Source organism: Amblyomma americanum, chromosome 7 (genome assembly GCF_052857255.1).
Source record: "Amblyomma americanum isolate KBUSLIRL-KWMA chromosome 7, ASM5285725v1, whole genome shotgun sequence".
NCBI lineage: Eukaryota > Metazoa > Arthropoda > Arachnida > Ixodida > Ixodidae > Amblyomma > Amblyomma americanum.
In genome coordinates this window covers 5,817,794-5,839,106 of record NC_135503.1, presented here as the reverse complement: position 1 = coordinate 5,839,106, position 21,313 = coordinate 5,817,794, and the positions used below count along the sequence as shown (strand labels likewise).

General features: G+C 43.3%; 1 protein-coding gene across 1 annotated transcript in view; it reads right to left on the bottom strand.

Moving 5' to 3' along the window:
- Positions 1–2,209: 2,209 nt before the first annotated feature.
- The window catches only part of LOC144098327 (nucleolar pre-ribosomal-associated protein 1), a 66,959-nt gene continuing 47,855 nt past the window's right edge, over positions 2,210–21,313 (bottom strand). Inside the window, exons 25-35 of the mRNA XM_077630885.1 lie at positions 20,047–20,157; positions 19,877–19,940; positions 16,338–16,500; positions 15,811–15,895; positions 13,504–13,776; positions 11,863–11,969; positions 8,875–9,018; positions 7,214–7,320; positions 6,392–6,700; positions 4,110–4,726; positions 2,210–2,357 (exon numbers count right to left, since the gene is read on the bottom strand). Coding sequence (XP_077487011.1) covers positions 2,272–2,357; positions 4,110–4,726; positions 6,392–6,700; positions 7,214–7,320; positions 8,875–9,018; positions 11,863–11,969; positions 13,504–13,776; positions 15,811–15,895; positions 16,338–16,500; positions 19,877–19,940; positions 20,047–20,157 — 2,066 coding nt within the window. The 3' untranslated portion in view covers positions 2,210–2,271. The remainder of the gene's footprint in view (positions 2,358–4,109; positions 4,727–6,391; positions 6,701–7,213; positions 7,321–8,874; positions 9,019–11,862; positions 11,970–13,503; positions 13,777–15,810; positions 15,896–16,337; positions 16,501–19,876; positions 19,941–20,046; positions 20,158–21,313) is intronic.

Sequence of the window (21,313 nt, the reverse complement as noted above, 5' to 3'; positions counted from 1 at the left end):
GGATTAGGTTTCTATTGCCTTTCTTCCATCCCTTTGTCTTTTAGCATTCTCACTTTTTTAAATTCGTGCTCTGGTTTTAAAGCAAAGCACATGTCATTTTGATTTTTAAAAAAAGCCTAAAAAAAGCCTATCACACACAAACAGTTGTCATGTGCATTCATGCTTCCGTTGATTCACATGAAAGGAGACTTTTTTTTTCATCCGACTTAGCGAGCTGACCACTAAAATAAGGATGCTATGAAAAACCACTGTCCATAATACCAGCTCAAAAAACATTGATCAGCACTGGAGCCCAGCTATGCTGCAGGAGCTAAAAGTAGGTGAAAAGCCAGTTTTGAAAGCTCACTGTTTAGTGCATAAAAGTTCAAAGTTGGTGCACACTTTTTTGGCAAAGAGTACGAAATATTCGTCGCAACACCAAGGCATTGGATTGGAAAAATCTGGTTGCATGACACATTTTTGTACTGCTCAAATGCATCGTGTTTTCTATTTTTGACCACTTCCTGCAAGATAGCAGCAGGTTTCCGTAATGAAAAACGAGTTTCTGGCAGCGTCAGCAATGAAAAAAATTGATGAGAAGTACTATTGGGGACAAAACTCCCCAGGACATGGAAAAGGCGGTCTAGGTTCATAGGTGTCACGCCTGCCAGCGAACATCTACTTTTACTGCACCGCATTGGAGCACATAAGTCTGACTGTCACTTCCACAGGTTTGGCATACCCAGGAACAAGCTTTTGTTCCTAGGTATGCATCCTGGAGAGTTTTTCCCCCAATAGTACATTTCCTACAGCCCATGAAGTGAATGCTGCAAGTAGAACACAGTAGCAATTTGTTCTTATGGTCATGCAACAGTTATAGAAGCAAAGGAAACCAAACAAGCTGATGCATCCAGATTGTGTTCAGGCATTTTTGAGCTAACTCAGCTCTAACTACATTTTTCTCGTAGTTTTCACAAATACAGGTACCTCTCTTATTTCAACCTCACTGGAACACAGGAGATCAATTTGAATTAAAGGATGCGTTCAAAACTTCTTAGGAATTCAACCGTTACTTCAAATATCTGCAATCGAATTTGTATTTGCACTCTAAAACAGGCACAAACAAATGATTCTGCAATACTCACTTCTGTGCACTTTGACCACTTCAGTGAGGTTAGTGCAACTTCTACTTCAGCCATGATTTATTACAGTACCTGTGCATTGTCATCATCAGTTGCCACTGCCATCTCACTAAAACAGTGCTGCACTGCGTAAAAGAGTGCTCCCGACAGCTCATTAATAGACGTGTTCACAATGCTGTTTGGTTGCCAGGTTGGTCATGGGGGCTGTGCACCGGCAAGTTGTGACAGCTGAGGTCGGCACCTAGCAGCCATATCAGAGCAACCTCTTGATTAGTTGATGCTGGTTCTAGTTCCCACATTGACACCAGTTTAAATGAGACTGAGTATTTTTTTCCCTCCAACACTTCCTTCAGAACTCCAGAGTCCTCCTGAATACTATTAACTTCATGCTTTCCTTGTAGCCATCAGTGGACACTGCAGCTGGTATGCCTGGAATGCAATAAACTGCACATCAGTGCATGCCCAATCAACCTGAACAAATAATTTTGGCACTGGCATCTTTTGTAACCCGCCGCGGTGGCTCAGTGGTTAGGGCGCTCGACTACTGATCCGGAGTTCCCGGGTTCGAACCCGACCGCGGCGGCTGCGTTTTTATGGAGGAAAAACGCTAAGGCGCCCGTGTGCTGTGCGATGTCAGTGCACGTTAAAGATCCCCAGGTGGTCGAAATTATTCCGGAGCCCTCCACTACGGCACCTCTCTCCCTTTCTTCTTTCATTCCCTCCTTTACCCTTTCCTTACGGTGCGGTTCAGGTGTCCAACGATATATGAGACAGATACTGCGCCATTTCCTTCCCCCCCCCCCCCCCCCCCCTTCCAAAAAAAAGCCAATTAAAATCTTTTGTACTATGAGGTGCACTTAGTCTGCACGCTGATGGGGCTTCTTGGTTCAAATGTTCCAGTATACGTCAATTTTAGATAAATTTTCTTTCTCACTTGTTTCTATAATAAAGCACAGGCACCTGCTCAAGCATTCAAATGAGTTTGAATTAAAAGGAAATATGCATTAGCCAGTGTACAATGAATAAACTCCACTCAGCTCTCTCTCAGCACGGCCACATTATGTGCAATAATGATGCCCAAACAGAAGTGGAACTGATAAAATTTGTGTGCATTTATTAGTTTGTACCAGGCTTGCAGCCATAGTAAAAGCTATGTACAACTTGCGCCATCTGCCTTGGGAACTCTTAAAAGCAGCTCGTGGAACAAAACGGAGGTGGCCAAAGCCCTGTCCAGTTCTGCAAAGAAAAATATAGACAAATGAGTTACACAAATCCAACAAAGACGAAATTCTCTTGAAGCTGGAAAAATATGGAAGCAGTCCATCACACAAGGTGCTGGGAAAGTGGGAACGAGAAAATTCCCTGGCTACATATGTGCACCTTGAAATGTCTACACACATTTTTCAGAGAAAGCACTTCTTTAGTAAGACTGACTACATAAAGCACTAATTGTTACAAACGCAGCGCTAACATTATGCATGAACAGCAGCCACCATTAAAGATGGTGGCGGAAGTATGGCTACATATCATAGTCAGACCCCGTGTACTTTACAATGCACATTTGTCTTTTACAGGATTCTTAAAAAACGCGACACTCCTGAAGCCTAAGTGCCACGTAACCAGCTTTTCAACAAGTGCGAAACAATAGGAGCGCTCTGAACAGCCATCCCAAGTTGGTTGATTTGTCTAAACCAGATTTCCTTTCCCAGCTCTCAAACAGCTCCCAAGTCTCTCATGCTTTTCCACGAGATTTCTTGTAATTGTGATTTAAATACGCATTCTGTCATGCATGCATTCAACTAAATATACAAGATAACACATTGTTACATGTTTATGTGGGCCCAGAGGCCCGGAGCAGAGAGCATGGAGAAAACTCCAGGAAAGAACTAACTGAACCTACAGCTGTTAAATTTTGTGTGTACATTCGCTGGACCGATGAGGCTTGATGTATCTTTTTGGATTAATGCAGACAGGCCGAGCTTTTTCTCGGGTTTAACAAGGATATATGAAGAGGAGTAGGAAGAAAAGTCTTTTATTCTAGTAAAAAAAGCAGTAATGAGTGGCCATTATAGTACTCAGCAGCAGAAACTGAGGTCCCAATAATGCCAACACAAGCAACATAATGAATATAAGTTCAGGGAAACAACAAAAGCTGAATAGTGTACGTCCACCTGAATATTGCCGCACATTTAGGCAAAATGCTTCTGAAATAACAGCGCTTGTAAGGTACCCTATATTTTGAGAAACACTCATTGCTATCAACAAAGAGATGTTTCAGAACTCCTTTGAACAAAAACATCTACATTTTTTTTATTTTGAAAAACTGTCTACTTTCAAAGAACAGTACGCAAGAGTCAGCATGTGCATTGCTCTCTCAAACTGCCTGTACATATAGTAAGGACTGGGCACGATACTTGAAAAAAGTATATTCACCACCAATACCCTCAAAAATTGTATTTCCGATACCGATCCAAGATAGTGAACCAAAACTGATTTCCGAAACAGATCGACACTCTATCGTCAGTACTTCTATACAACACTGAAATCACCAATATTAATAAAGCTGGTGATATGATAAGCTATGTTAAGAAATTTATCCGTGGCTTCTGCAAGTTTCAGTGTATTTGATATATCACAGTGTAGTTAAAAGGGTTTAAACGAATCCAGCCGCACGAATTTCCTTAAGCTCCACTGTCGATGCAGCTGGTTGCATTAAAGCATTGGCATGAAGCAGTGGTGACATTGAAACTATTCCTTCCATTTCCTTTTTTTTTTAGTATCAAGTATTGTTAAAAGACGATACACTAAAAATGCATTTGATACCGGTACTTTCATTTTTGGCAAGTGATACCTAATACCGCTACAAAATATATAGAAAGATAGTACTGAAGATCCACGCATCTTCGAATACTACCCATGCCTTGCACAGGAACACAGCAAGGTGATCACAATTCCACCATTGTAAAATCAAAAGGATCAAGTTCTCACCAGATATAGAAGCATTCAGTCTCAACAACACCACCTCTTTTCTGTACATGTCACTCTGCTCGTCGGGGAGCGTCTTTGAGGCCTTGGTAAACAGCACGTCTGCAACGTTCAGTATCACACGTATCAAGTCAGGCCTTGTTTCTTCACCATGGGCCACTATTTCGCAGAGTGACAAGTGGATCCTCGCCAAAAGCTTCTCGAGGCAGTGTCCCCCAGAAAAGTTCACCACTTCTGCAGCACACTCGGCTCCATGGCGACCCCCAAGCCACCGATGCACCCACATCAACAGGTCTGCATTGAATTCCAAAGTCTCTGTGCCATGGCAAAGTGAAAAGTCAAGAGCAGTGAGCCACTCCTGGGCTCTTGTTGTGTCGTCTGGCTGCCAGTGGTGGCAAATACTGGCAATGGCCCGGCTTGCGACCTGGCAATTTTCAAGACCGCTCTCGGTTTCAAAGTGGCTCCAGTGGTTGAAGAGCTCGAACATGACGTCTCTGTTTGGCAAGCAACAGTTCTGTGCAGCCTTGCTTTTGCCACTGGCCTCTCGGGCACGCACAAACTGCAGAATGTCACCGAGTTGCTCAGTGAACTTGGTGAATGCATCCAGGCTCATGCAGGCCCTACAAGAAATGAGAAAAAAAAAAAAGGCACACATGCAAAATGCTGCATGCTTTGCAATTCCAGTTTTCCTTCAGCAAGCTACCAAGTACTAATGGGAATGAATGTAGGTAGGTAATTAACTTCCAATGCACATTTGCTGCTTTAGTTGGTGCACATCTAATTGGTGTAAGCTGTTCAATGGGCAGAGGTGCCAAATTTTCCTTGCATGTTCTTTGAAATGATGCACAAGCCATTAGAAAACGCGGCTCACCATGTAGTTGGTGCACATCTAATTGGTGTAAGCTGTTCAATGGGCAGAGGTGCCAAATTTTCCTTGCGTGTTCTTTGAAATGATGCACAAGCCATTAGAAAATGCGGCTCACCATGTGAAATTTGACTTTGCCTGGTAAAGTAACTACAGATTACATTTCTTCTTCCATGTACTTTCGGTTTTGGTTTCTGCAGCTGAATAGCAGCTCTGTCATTGAAAGTATGTTTGAGATCTGATGAAATGTGCAAAAAATGAAATATAATCACTCCTTAGCTATTATATTTCCTCCAACTTATGCGCTTCCCTGCCTCAACAGCTAGAATGACAGCGAGCAGTACACAAACAGTTATTACTATAAGGCAGTTTTTGTATGCCTTGCACGATCTCGAGCAACCTTGTCACTTCACAGCCACCATCCGCCTGCTCAAACCAAAATTAAAACTACATAAGGGAAGAAATTATAAATTATTAATAAAGTGCAGGAAAGAAAAAACATGCAATGAGAGCATTAGTGCATTATGTAAAACATATTTAATTCAAAACTGGTGAAGTTTACCCTCCAAGAGACAAAGGATTACTGATGAAATTGCCACCACTGCAGGAACTCTGCCCACACAGCAAGGTACTGAGTGTACTGAGACCACACTGCAAATGCACACTTAGTGCTAGTATTTCCATGTTCGAACTGCCCAGCTTGAAGAAAGTTTGACAGTACAGTAACATTGGGAAATTCAAGAGCAGCCTCACAAATACTCTGCTTACAGCTAATTTCAAAGAAAACACTTGGAAGACAGACAACTGGAGTAACCAGCCCAAAAATATTGCCACTGTGTCATTCTTGCATCAATTAAAACTGTGATACCCAATATACAAATGATGGCTTGCAGTGTAAAATGGTTGAGAGTGAAAAAATTGGAGGAGACACTTGAGCTCCACCTTAAGGGTATGGGCAATAGCTAATGAGTTAATTCCAATATATGCAGAAGGTCACTCCCTACTTTACATAAAACATAGATCCCTGGGAGTCCTCGTACCCTCCTGGCGCAGTGGTGCAGCGGTTAAGCGATGCGCCACTGCCCTGCGATGGCAGTTGCTCCCAACGGTGGGACTTGTGTGGCCCAGGTTGCTCTTCCTGAGCGACCAATCATTAATTTAACTGCAACCTTCCATGGTGGGCAGTTTGCTCATTATCCAGTGGGCAATTCTGATGACATCGCAAGGTCACATGACCTAGGTGGCCCGCCTGCCTCCTAGGTTGCTCTCTAGGCACCACCTGCCAGAGTCATGCTTATGATTTTTTGCTCACAATGCCGACAACGCCCACGCCGAATTTTCTGCACAACGGGGCCTTTAACGCCATCACATTAATATAATGGTTCATAATGGCAGCATAAGACTGTAGCATTGGACTTACCTTACATATTTTCTTGTGCTGAACAACATCAGCAGAAACTCGTAGGGGAAGTATTCATAGTAGCGGAGACTCTCTCGCTTTGCAAGAATTTTTGCAGTCTCCTCATCATCCTTCATGTTGCTTTCTTCTTTTTCCTCATCGTCTTCACTCTCCTCCGCAGCATCTTCTTCAGTCTTTTGCACAGCGTTGAGCTTCCTAGCTCTGGCTGCTTGCAAGTCTTTTATTCTAACAGTCTTCACAAAGCTGGATTTCCAAACATGGTATATAGTTTCAAATATCAACTCAGGAATGCCTTCTTCTGCAGCGTTCCTGGAACGAGAGGAAATGCAAAAAATTGCGCCCTTATTTAGTTTCTTTTCAAGGCGGCACCTTGAGCAGAGCCCTAACAATGTTGTAATAGTTAAATGGTTGTTTACACACCTGTTTGTACACTATTACTCATAATGCTACTCATAATACATATAAAATGGAATTCCCCACCTACCTGTGCAGCCCAAAAAAAATGTCCCACATGACTTGGCAGGTAATTAAAAAGCATTTCAAGCATAATGTGCAGTAGCAACTTGAAACCACTTTGGGTTAGTGCTGTAACCCATTATTTTCCTACGGGCCACGGGGCACAAGTTCCTGTGCTCATGCTAACCATGGCTCTCATCACACTCCTAAGTAAAGTGACTTGGCCAGCAGCAGTGCAACGAACTTCACATGAACCAAAACAAAACATTCAAACCTTCACCCTAACAGTTAAGGGGCCTGAGTTTAAGACTCGATAGACACAGAGCAAAACCATACACAACGCTGTGCATCCGAGTTGTGCCTCACCTCTCTAACGCTGCTGGCAACCACATCAGCAGGCCTTGCTCTCTGCAGAGAATACGGGCAGCTTTGGGAATCTTGACAGCAGCGATCAATATCCTCAAGATGATCTCCTTCAAGAAAGAAACAAAATAAAGAAAGAAAGGACTAAAAAGGCAGTCAACTTGCCTGTCAAGCACTTTACAGATATCTACACAGAAAAAGGTGATTCAAGCACACCAGCATTTAATCAGAGAGGACTCCCACACAGATGTGAGTTTTACGACCAGCATAAAATGCTATACAAAAGCTCACAGGTGAGGGAAGTAAAACAGATGTTTACCTTGTAATTCATAACAGCACAGATCACACAGGTCCTGCTCCGTCGACTACGAGCTAGAACACATAGTCACTTCTTTGCAGCCCTTTACATCCTAAGCAGAGTGGGTTGGCTGCCCACAGGATGCAGGTGGCAGCAGAACCTGCCATGGTTTTATGACATTCATTGCTGCTTTGACATCCCAGGCTTATGTACAAAACGAGCACTACCTCCGGCGGACGTAAAATCTTTGGGTCTTAAACATTTGAACAGAGTCTACTGAGACACTTCTGGAAAACCTGAGGAGACTGAACATTTCCTTGAACGACATCTCTCACAATGTGTACCCTCAGGTCTCACGAATTCAGTGGCACTCAGTGTCACAATCATTCTTGAAGTTTTTAAAGGACACTGGCCTTAAGGAACGGTGGTAGAGACGCAAGCACTTAAATCAGTGACTCAGGTGGAGCAATCACCGACAGGCCGTTGTAAGGCTAATCCCTCCTGTACAGGGGGGATAAAAAGTAATGCAAACAGGGCAGCACCTACATGCTCAGCTTTTCGAATTTCTTTTCACTGCACTTGCGCGTGAATGTTAACAAAAAGAAGATAGAGTGGTCTATGATATAACCATGGCCGACTCTAGCATGTTTTTTAGCATGTTTTTTTTTTACCGCTCAGGTACAAGCGCAATGAAAAGAAATTCGAAAAGTGGAGCATGTAGGCGTCACACTGTTCGCATTTCTTTTTATTGCAACTGCGCATTCACACCACCACCACCACCACCACAATGCAAGCACTGATTTTCAACTTAGCTTTCCTAAGCTTGTGTTCCGGTTTGTAGGACACAAGTTTTGGTTCAGTTTAGTTCAGTTTATTTCCTTGGATATCCAAATACCTAGCTCTTGCTTTCACTTAACATGTTCAAAGGGAATAAATTCAGGTTGTCGCTGACCAGCAACAACCTGGACCAGCAAACCTGGATAATCCAGCTAGTCCGCAAGTCAGCTGCCGCCAGCGGAGCCCTGGACTAGGGGCCCCGACCGCCCGGCTCCTGCGAATTAATCAGCTAAATAAAAGTTCGCTTTCTCTCTCTCAGCGCTATTTCTTCTCAATGGAATTTTGCTTGCACTCTTCTGGCCTACCTTGATACAGAAGCAAGAAGTGTGTGCAGTAGCCAGCTTAGCATCATCAGGCATCATGCAAAGAGCTGTGTTTGCTCATTGCTAGGCTGCTATAAAAGCTCCTGCAGCTGCATTCCTCCTCAAATCCTGCAGTGTGCCACTTCCAAGCATTTCAGGCTCGACGAGAAACAGCACAACACGCTTGTCAAGCAGGAGTAAAAGAGCAAGTCCATCCTCGTACCCACCTTGGTGTTCTTCTGACACAGTGGCGACATGAAGAAGGTTAGGAGAATGTTGAACACGTAACGCCTCTTGCAAAGGTGAAAGTCCAAACCACAGCGCAAGTAGTCAGCCACCACACCTAGGAGCCAGTTTCTCTTCAGGTAGTGCTGGAGAATAAGCACAGGATTGGGCACAGCAATGCTAGCATACCATTTATCAGAGACAGAGAGAGAGAGGTGGCAAAATTATGTACTATAGCAAGTCTGAAGGTTATATCACTTTATTTCTCTTTCTCTCAAGTGAACCTACATAATTAGAAACACAGATCCTACATACACTGTGTGAAAAACAGAAAAAGAGAAATGCAGAACAGGCTGGAGGCATTTTAACAGCGTTCAACCTTAACTCAAAATTCTGCCTATCCAACACCAAGCCATGTACATAAGCGCCTAAGTAGAAACACTGTCTACAAATACAAAGTAATGTTTCTCTTTTTTTTATGGTCAGCTATAACTGCTGACGCAAATAGCACAATTCATGTACTATCGGGGACAAATGGAACTGACCGACCCTTCAAGTTCTAAACTGTGCTGCACAGCATGCGAGCGTCACCTGGCGATGCACTCCTCGTGTTGAGACCGGGGCAGTCCTTGATAGGGCACCAGTCTTAAGAGCAGGAGTGCATTGCCAGGTGGCGCCCACATGCTGTGCGGCATGGTATGGAACTAGGTGGGGGGGTCAGTTACTGTTGTCCCCTATAGTACCTAGTTAAATGACACTACTACGAAGTGCGCAGTACTGCCAACCGTTTACAGACCGATACATGCTGCAAACTTCATGAATAAGACATAGGTGTGTTTGCATTAGAATTTTACCTGGTAGACACAAGAAGGTCCTTGTTAAAAATGGTAACAGAGCGAAACACGAGGGGCAAGGCAAGGCAAGAGACAGATGAGTACTGAACTTACAGCTGGCACTTTCATTCAGAAAAATCACATTTAAAAGGGGATATGAGCCTCATTACCAACTTTTTCAATATTTGATGGAATTAGATGGATTTTTTTTTTTTGTAATGCTTTCAAACTTAACCATAAATATTTCTATTTTCCTCTTCTACACCTTGTGGAAAGCCTGCAGACTTGAAAAAATGCGACACAATACTGGTTCAGCATTCACTGCATTTATGAATGCATGCTATGCGTGAAGAGAATCATCGTTTTCTTTTTTTTTCACCACAATGCAATTTTTTTTCTTCATTTTTTACAGCGTAGTTGGCAAAGACATGTCTGAACTGTAAACAATATGCCACACCAGTAATCTAAGATCCATCAAAATGAAAAACCAAGATTGTCATCGCATTGAATGCTGTTCTGTGAGTGCAGCAAGACAAACGAGGTCAAAGTAGACAAAACAATCGCGAGGAAATCTGCTCCACAGCGCGAGCAGGAAACGAAAACAAAAATTTTTTTCAAGCGCTTCCCCGATGTACAATGCCTCTGCGGTTCGTAAAAATATTTTTTTAGAGTAGTACTACTTGGCGGATGTCAACAATGAAACTTTGGGACAGCATAGAAAAAGAGGCATACTAGTGGCAACGATGACTTTCAAAAAGCTGATTTTTTTGGCAATTTTTCACGATTTGAATTCCCCTCTCACCTTAAATATTATTCTGCTGCAGATCACACTCATGCCATGTAGTATTTAATACTACAGACGAACAACTAATTAACTTGTAACGTGTGGGGTTCAATGCCACAAGACACATGAACTATGAGGGACGCTGTAGCGGAGGTTTCCAGACTTATTTCGGCCACCTCTGGTTCTTTAACGCACGTTGACGTTGCACAGCACATAAGTGCATTTTGCATTTTGCTTCCATCGAAACAGAGGAATAGTATTTAAGTGTGAATTTTCCGAATTAAAAGCACGAGTAGTAAGTTCAGCGCTCGTCTGACTTTTACCCTAATTTTTTGTGCTGTTACCATTCTCATTATGCATAGTAAAACCTCGTTGATACGCTCCCGGTTCATACGACGTCACCGTTCGTACGATCAAAATCGTAAACATTAAAAATGTCCCATAGAGTTACACTATATTTCTCCCGGTTAATACGTTCCCGGATAACACAATTTCCTGGTTACTACGTTTAAAATTTTCACAAATTGTGGTCGTATAATACGTTTATGGACCAACCAATCATGTGCAAACATAAAAGTCGGCCGAACGTGAGCGCACGCGAAGTGAAGAGCGGAAGTCACCCGCTGTGGTCGGTTCTCTGCAGTGCATAGGTGCAAGGCGGCGAAACACCACCAATAACAAAAATAAAAACGGCGCGCTAGCATTCGAGATAATCTTTTTTGCGGGGACACGACATGAAGAGGAGAAATGCTGACGTTTTTTCGCGGTGCATAAGGGCAAAAAGGCGAAGCATCTACGAACTACAACGATGCGCTTACGTACGAGCGGGCTGGGTCTCGGGAACGTAGCTTTAAAAGCAGAAGCCCTGCGGCAATTAGCCGCCACGGTGGCTTCCCCGTACTACTTGTGTGCAAAGGGGCGAAGCATCCGAAAAAAATAAGTGACGAAGAGAGTTTGGTTGCTTTCGTAATTGACGCCAACGGACCGGACACGTTACGAAGTTCGTTCCGCGATTAAGACAGCGTGAAAGCGAACTGAATTATGCCAGCACTAGAAAATGATCTGTTCAGATCTTGTGCTAAGAAATACTAATCGAAATTTTTATGAAGTGAAATTGTCAATAAATGTTTTTGTACCTCATTCAAAAGCTACATTTCTCAATATTAGGCGGTTTGGATCAAACGCTTTCCCGGAAAATAAGTTTTTCCGCAAATTTTCTTAAAAAACGTATCAACAAGGCTTTACTGCTACGCTGCAATACATCCTTGCATTTTCATTCTGACCAGCTGTCATTTTAATCCCTAATGAATAAAAGGAATCTCTAATTTCACAAAGTATGTCAGGGAGTCACATGAGTAAAAGGTGCAATTTACCTCATCTTTGAAGTTGTAGAACATCTTGTAGAAGTCAGGCACATTTGCAATGTCCAGCACTGGCTTAGCAAGCAGGAAAGCTACAACTGCGTTGAACATGTAATGACCTGAGAGCAAGAAAGTAAGCGACGGCCAAGAAAGAAATCAAAACCATGTACATAGAAATGAAAATGAGTTTCAAAGGTTACTGTTGACCACTGGCAAGTTTGTAACTGAGCTCCTAAACCAGTAACAACGTATGTCTTATTAAAACATATAAAAAAAATTGCAGCCGATTTAGCTTACTTGGCCAAATGCGAAGTATGTGCACCAGCACACCACATTTTATCTTACTTTCAGCTCGAGGTCAGGGTTCCAAGATCAGGCTTCAGGCAGAGATGGGCGAAATCGGTGACTGGGGACCTTAGTGGCAGCAAACTACAAAACTTAACTCTTAACACACCTTATGAGGGCACTGCAATAGCGGTGTGTTCTGGATCCATTGCGCACGGATGGAAACGGATGAAGACAACGACATACAATGCACAGCGCAAAAGAGCGGTAGTTAAACATGAGGGTTGAACGGTTGCAGTGATAGCATAGTGCTCTTTTGCAGTGGCCAGAGAAGCCACTCTGTTCACACCGCCGTGGGCTCGAAACCCAGGCGTGGTCCAGTCACGGCCATATTTATTTTATTTCTGCAGGTCTAGCTGGCTTCAGACACTAAAACAGACAATGGTTTCTTTTCGACATTAGAACCGTAGCGCACTAATACACAATCAGAATCTGATGTCTGCATGTCACTATTCATGTAAAGCAGAGGGACACTGAGGGCAAACAAAGTTGGCCTGTGTGGATAGACGCCACATCCTTATGAAAAAGAGACTATTTTCACTTAAAAGTAAAGCTTTGATAAGCTGCAAAAGGCCAAAAAATGAAATACAAGTACCACTGCACAGTTTTCACAAGAACACTGCAATGATGTCAATATAATTTTGTACATGGATCTCTGCGGGTATGCTACATTGCCTTTCACTTAGAAACATTGATTATGGAGTCCTTTCGGTACTGATTTCATGACTGAACCGAGCAACAGGAAAAAAATTGCTCCATTCTGAAATCCAGTTTTCTTGGCAAAAAAGCCAGAAAAACCCGAATGATCAATTTTTACCAAGAACGAAAAATGATGAACGATTTACAGAATTAAAATAAACTAAATGCGATGAAGGTGTGCTAGCACGACTGCACCTTTGCTGGCACACTGCACCAAATGTTCTCCTTTACTCCTCACGTGACACAGGCTTCCTCCTTTCTGCTGAGCTCTAGGTATTGTGTAACCTGTTTCACCTGGGAAGCAAGTAGTGTGACATGATTTCCTTCTTTCCATATTGATGCAGCTGAAACCAGCTTTCCTCGTTTCCATTTGCCCACTTCCCACCGTGGATAGGCTGCCATGGTGGGGAAGTAGCAACTTGTCCACTGGGTTGCGGGCAGCCTGCCATCCTCCAGCTTCAAACGCAGACAGGATGGCTTTTTTGCTAGCAAGGAATCTAATGCTAGTGCAACAAAAATTATATGGAGTTGTTTTTAGTGTTCCCACTAACTTGTGATCACTTGTGGCACTGCCCAATTGTTGTTCAGTCCTGCATTTGTGATGCTCACCCGGATCACTGATGACATCGATGGCCGAGGCTAGATAGCCCGCGACCAGGCAGGGCACGTGGGGGCAGGTGACGGTGGCAGCATTGCGCAAGGTCTCCAGTACCGAGAGCCAGAAGCTGCTCAGGGCAAAACGCGAGCCTTGGAGGTGGTGGTGCAGCAACATCACCAGGTTGCAGCCCAGGCAACGAACCTCAAACACCTCGCTGCTCAGCGACATCAGTATGAGGGACAGGCAGCGCGTCTCCACTATCTGCCTGCAGTTAACCAGGGACTCTGCACAGGGTCCCACAGTGCATTGGAACAGCAGAATCACAACAGCTCACTAGTTATATCGGGCATATTTGTGCTGTGCCAGAGAAGCTGCATAAAAGAGTGTGTTTGAACTGCAGACTACATGGAATGTCTGGGACAACGCTTAACACAGCACAGGGACCAGTGCCTCAAAACAAGTCATACTTTGGCATCTAAGAAACAATGTGTAACTGTCACCAAGAAAACCCCAAGTACAGTCACAGAAAAATTATTCGCACTAATTTTTTTAACATTGTGGGCATACTGCAAGAAAAAAAGACCGAGCAGCCTACGATATGGAGTATTCCTATTGGGACAGCTGTCATTGTTCTCTCTCTTTATGGATGTGTGAATGTTGACCTTACATCCAAAAGTATTAGCCAGCTCTGTTCCTAATCTATGTAGCAGCAGATGTAGAATGCCTTAAAGGGACCAAGCTGCACTACACCAAGTAGAGCCAAGATCATTACAGCCGATCCCGCATATATCGAATTAATGTGCATACTGAACAGTGACAACATTCCCTCGAAAACCCCATGCAAAAGAAGAGCACTATTTTTCGTGTTTGTCTAAATGCTGTTCACCAGAGCATTTGACACATCGAATGGTGCACCACACCCCTAATAAGCGGAATTTCTCCTAACGACTCTCGCGACTTTTCGGGCATGAAGAGTTGGCTGCGCTGCCTTGACCACCTGCTGGCAACGCAAGCGCTGTAAAACCGCGTGATGAGGTGAGCGTGGGGTGTGCTTGCAGGTAGCCTTTGGTCTCTCATACACATTTTCCACAAGACACCACTGCCATGCTAAGAAGCCGACAATCAGTACACTGCTTGTTATGCGACAAAGCCACCCTAGTTGACCGAAGGCTAACAGTGGCTTTAGCCTCCCATGCTTAGCTCGTTTTGATGCCGAAGGTGCTGCGGAAACCAAATGTACCTTGATTTTAATGAGATTACTTGTAGAGCACCGGCAATGGGATTAGACCTCTCATCATAGGTCGTGACTGGTGTTTCGAAGCACTGTCTGTAACAGCTTCGATGCGAAGCAAGCAATACCTAACGACGCCTAGCAAGCGGTAAGCTGTTAGGATGCCAGCAAGCAGCACATCACTGCAAGAAGCGCATCACTAGCTTGGGTACAATGTATTCTTGTTTTCTAGGTTAAAGATAAGCCGATGCATTGCCATATTTTATGCACCGAAATATCGATGCGTTAAACTATTTTCTGACCCTCTGAGTTCGATGTATATCCGGGATCGGCTGCAATAGCAGGCAGGTGGCCTACACACAAAGTGCTAGGGCATGCTTTGACAAATTGCCTTTAAAAAGCACTAGGGCATGCTTCAAACTTCCCCTTTGTGGCAGCTGTGTGTGTACTCAGGCACTACTACAGCACAGTTGCACTCAGTCTGGACACAACAATAATACACCGTGTCACTTGTGCTAAAAAAAAAAAAAGGCTGTGACAGAGCAACAAGAGACCTAGACCTCAGCTCTTGCTACGCTAAACAAATGTGTTACTGCAACACAATATAATATTCTGAAGACATCAATAAAGAACTCGGACGAGCTTGAAAATTCCATTGTCACTCAACCTACTTATGGTACAAAGGTGTTTAAAAATAATATATCTAACATTCTCGTACTCAAAAAAAAAAAAAGAAGGCCTGCATGGACCATTAACAGCAAAAACAGCTCCCCAGTACAGGAAAAAGCAGTCATGAGAAATTCAGAGGTGAGCAGTCTGATTGATGCAGTAAAATGCGACACTTTTCTTTCACTCGCCAATCTATTCCAATTCTGATTCTATTTGTAATCGCTAAGTTTATTCATTTTTGCTGAGTCATACTCAGTCCAGTTTCTCCCCTACAACTGGAGAGGGGGGAGAGAGAATTTCCCCTAGACATCACCTGCCACGGTTGGCAAGTGCAGGCTTCACACAGATGCCGCTGACGTCAGACAGTTTTTGCCTTTACAGCCCTCCTAATGCTTTGACATAAAAAAGCAGTGCTGACCTGGAGAAAGCAGGGTATATAGGAGAGGCAACACAAATCTCGGGTCATAAAGGCCATCATCAGCAACATTCTCCAAAGGCACCACCTGCAAGACAGCACACTTCAACACTTCAGAACATTTCAGCTTGGATGCAAGCCAATTTGATAGGGCAACAATAAGGCTGCTAAGCCATAGCTCTTGATCTATGTCATAGGCTCAAAGCCCAAAATGCCTTTCATCCCGAAGACCTACCCACGTATGCTGCAAACAAATTTTGGAAAAACTGGAATAAAATATTGCGATCAGTTGCAACAAAGCATCAGATAAAATAGGTCATATTTCCTGATGAGCAAATGAGAGAGCCACGCCGACAATGACTTGGAATGACCACGCAGGTTGCAATGCAAAATTCAAAGGATACTGTAATACAAAGTATGAAAAAGATCAGGATGCAAAGCTTGAAAAATAATGTGAGCTATGCTCTCACAGCCCTTCATGCCTAATGAACAGCTTAAGACTTCAGAGGACTGAAGAAAAAAGTACATACGTCCAGCTCTAGATGCAGTGGAAAGTGCAAAACGGTCGCAGCCATCTTGTCCTCGTTGATCAAGTTCAGGACTTCCTCCGACTTGGGTTGCTTGAGCAAGCTAACGGAGGCTTTCTTGTGTAGTGAGTAGAATGACACTGCTGATGGTCCCCACAAGAATGGCCTGGCAGAAGCAACAGGTATGACACGCATTAATTAAAAATCCAAATTGCTAGAAATATAATTTAAAAAAAAAAGACTACCTAAGGAGATGGACATTCACTAAGTGACCAAGAAAGTGCTTGTTCAGTTAGCACAATAAAGTACAAGTTTACAATCCCAAGCAGGGGCTAGAACGTAATGACAAGTGACAACTGTTTTGTTCCCCCTACTCCTTCATGGGAATCTCAAAACTAATGTTTTTTATGGTACAGTTCTTATTAAAATTACTCTGTAAATGTGTTTCTTTATGTCGAGTTCAAATATGCGATTTGAATTGCACAATTTGAATTTGAGAACTTATAAGGCATTTTGTGATTCTGATTGGGCTATTTCTTACAAGTGATTAGCCAAAAAAATTTATAAATTATTTGAAATATTGATTGTACAAAATGGGTTGGCTGATAGTTTAGGAAAGCAACTAGTTAAATTTTAGATATGATGTAAAAGCCAGTAAAAATAGCGTCATCACACAGCTTCCAAACAAATTGATACCAAGCTCATTTCAACTGCTCAAGGCAAACCAGAGAAAAAGTCTTTAAGGCAGAGTTTGTATTTGTAAAATCACGAACAGAGATAATGAGACTTGAAGTCTGTGTGCACTTATTGAGTCGCGGGAAATCGTGCTCCGGGAGTACGGCTATAGTGTTGGCTACGCTGCTCTGATGCCATCTCAGAAGATGTCACATGAAAGAATGCGAAACGTGATTTCAATTGGTAGCAAAATGGCCAAGTAGCAATTGGAAAGCGGCTTTGGAATTGTGATCACGTGAAGTGGAATGTAATTTCAAAGTTCACACTTCAAATTTTTGGCCACGCAACCCTGAAAACATTAATTTATTTTGTACTTTGGGATCATTCTGAGTGTGGATATTTTGCAGAGATACAGCTTCAAATTATTCAGTACAAAAAAAAAAAAGGCCGCCACCGTCTGGAAGACGAAGTAACGAGCGTTAGCTAAGCGATCGACGCCTAGCGCCAACTGTCAGAGAAATTACGATGCACGTCTACCCGTTGTCGAGTTAAACCCCCTCAATATACGTCCCAAATGGAATTTGCTTCATTTGGGAGGTCAAGGTGGGCCTAGAATTCGGCCTGCGGTGCAATATTGTAACGCTTCAATTAGTTATTGCATGTATACAATGTTTACCTGTTATTTAATTGTGGTTTTATTTCTATACCTCAGCCCATAGGGTTTTATTTGTCTACCAAATTCGGTACATAACTGTCCCTGGATGGGTGCCCCTTGTTGTCGTATATATAGCGGAACGAATAGCGGTCCAGTAACGGACCCGTAATGTGACACTTTTGCTACCCATTATAGGATAATTGTTAGGGCGAGGAGGTGAGAGGACAAAGAGATGGGAGGGCACAACAAATTTCAATGGCTGCCATCTTGGATTTGAGAAACCGAAACTGTGCCGCCATTTCTCCGCCTGACGTCATACTCGCATAGTTTCACTTCTATCCGCCATATAGGACCACGACATCATCATTGGCACATGGCAGGTGGTTGTTTCTACAATGCTATTGTGGATGGCGCTAGAAGTCTCTGTAGAACGTGTTGTCGGGCTAGTTACAATACTTCAGACATGGTAGATGCGCAAAACACACACACACAAGACAGGGTACGAGACGAGCGCAATTTTTTTTTCTAACGGACACATCACATACTTGAAGGAAAAAGAATGCACTTTGATCATGCGCAGCGAAAGGGTACAGCATGTGGTAATCAGTAGCACACCAAGGCCAGAACTTACATCGTCTTATCGAGGAAGGCTACCTGACTGTTGAACAGTGCAATCGAAGAATCACTTATACATGCATCTCCTCGTCCCGTATCCTGTCTTGTATGTGTGTGTGTTTCGCATAACTACCATGTATGAACTACAAGTCTCCATGCAAGATGTCCTGTTTTCGAGTTGCTGCCACAGGTGGCACTGTGATCTCTGAGTGGTAGCAACCCCACGAAATCTCGAAACGTGATGAGTAGTTGCTGCCACAGATGTCGCTGTGATGTCATGGTGGCAGCAGACCCCACGTAATCTAGAAACGTGATAAGAGCAGACGCTCTTAAAACTGTTTTTCCAGTAATTGACTCTGTTGCAATTTTTTGCGATCTCAAGGCTCCCATTCCCCCTTATACTTCAAACTTAACCTCCGCAAAGCATCCATGCTCAAAACAAGCTCAAAGTACGAAGAAAATGAATACTTAGAGAGCCACATGGCTGCGAAACAAAGTGCGAGCATCGAAATGATATTCTACTTCATGCAATCACAATACCGCAAGCCACTCTCCGATCGCCCCCATTTTGCTTAAGTTTGAAAGCTTGTTTCGCACCCTTGTGCTCGACACCTCTCAAGATGGCATCACATCAGCGCAGCCAAAGCTAAAAGCGTTCCTGCGACTCATTTCCTGCGGCTCAATAAGTGCACTAAGACCTCAGCCTATTTACCTACGTTTCTGATTTTACAAATACAGTCTCTGCCTTACGGATTTTTTTCTCTGGTTTGCCTTGGGTAATTGAAATGAGCTTGGTACCAATTTATCTGGCAGGAGTAGAGCTGTGCAGTGATGCTCTTTTTACTGGCTCTTACTTATGCATTAAATTTAATTAATTGATTTCCTTGCACACTCTATTCACACATTTTTTTTACCAATGTATGTAAAAGCAGTCTCACTGCATAAATTGCATCTTGGGTGATGCAGTTCCATAAACATTTCAGACAAATTATAAACATTTTTTGGCTAATGACATGTAACAAAGAGCTCAATTAAAATAACAAAACTACTTACAACTCAAATTCTAATTGCACTATTCAAACTGCATATTTGGACTCTAATAGGAATCCTACCGCAAATAACAAAATTTTTAAGACCCACATCCACTCTTAATACTATTCATGTTCTACGTCTATAACGACTTCCTATTTATTCTGGCACTCTTAATGACTGCATCTCCTCAATTAACAAAAGCCCACCGGGGTGGCTAAGTGGTTAGGGTGTTTGACTGCTGAGCATGAGGATGCAAGTTCAATCCCAGCCGTGGCCACCTCATTTAGATGGAGGAAAAACATCAGACACCAGTATGCTGTACGGTGTCACTGCCTGTTAGAGCCCCAGGAGGCCAAAATTTATCCGGAACCTTTCACTACGGCCACCTCTTCCTCGCTCTGTTCTACCACTCCCTTCATCCCTTCTCTCAAGGCATAGTTAGGATGTCCACCGAGAAATCAGATAGTTACTGTGTCCTTCCTTCCTTCGGAACCAATTTTCAACTAAAAAAACTAAACGAGCTTAAATTATCACAGAAAAAGGCTCTTCTGTTAATTTTTCTCACTTGAAGTTGCAAACATCCACTCCATTCTTTTCGTAAAGGGACATCAGGTAAAGAAGCCTCTGGTCTGAAAGAACAGAAAGAAAATATTTAATGCATGGGAGAGGCAAGCAACTGAACGAGCACACTACAGCCACTACAGCAGACAAGAAAGCAACACCATTTACACTCACCCACTATAGAAAGAGATGCTCCATAAGCACTGAGGAACACTGGAATGTGCTCAATGTTGCACAGTGAGGAGTCACACTGAACCAGGACTGCCATCAGTTCCAGCATCTTATCTGTCCACGGAAAAGATAAACATTGAAGCCCGGACAGACCAATAGTAGTAACGTGACCTAGCACTGTAATGACCAATTGCGCAAAAGAGAAACAAACGAGGCTGACACCAAACCACAATTTTTTGCAAACGGAAATGCTTTACGATTACTTGCACAGCTATTCCCTGTTACCTCATTTTTGGCTGGACAATTTCATTAGCAGTACAATATCTGCTCTACCATTGTGGTTTATTTTGACCATAAACAATTGTTCAAGCTCCTACTGAGCAATTTCTGTGCCTTGGAACTTCACAAGAGAGACTGGTAACTGTTTAATCCTCAAACCTACTTAAATACTTGCATGCAAACCTTAAACTGATACATTCCCAGTTCATAAGCTCAAAGTCACGGACAACAGAAATTTCCGATAGAGTTGCACTATTTTTCTTGCAGTAAATACGTTCCCAGAGAACACAATTTTCAGACTACTACAGTAAAAATTTCTACAAATTCTGATCGTATAATATGGTTAGCGACCAACCGCATGTGTGCAAACATGCGAGCGGGCCGAGCCTGGGAGCAGGCAACATGAGCTAGAATGCAGCGGCAGGCATCCGTCGTGGTGGCTTCTCTGCAGGCACAGGTGCTAAAGGGGAAAGCATAATAATAAAAAAAAGTACGCTAACATATGAGCGAACCGTTCCCGTGAAGGACGCGACATAAAGAGGGGACAAGCAGCGGGTTCTTCACAGCGCCTGAGGGCAAGCGGGTGAAGCATCTGAGATGCACTAACATACAAGTGGGCAGGGTTCGGGGAACGCAGCATGAAGAGCAAAAACGACGCCACAGTCAGCCGTCGCGGCGGCTTCCCCGCAGTGCAATAGTGGACGGAGGCAAACCATTCGAAAATTGGGGAGAGATCTCGGTTGGTTTCGTCACTGCCATCGACGGACCGGATGTGTTGCTATGTTTCTTCTGCGCTAAAGACGACGCAAATGCAGACCAAATTTTGTGAGCATTAGAAAAGGAGCTGTCAGATCTTGTGTCAAGAAATACTAATTGCCATTTTTATGAAGTGAAAATGTCAATAAAATGCCTTTGTGCTTAATTCACCAGTGCAGCTAAAGATTGGAACGGCCTTCCCCAGCATATCGTCGACATCACCTGTCCTTCATCA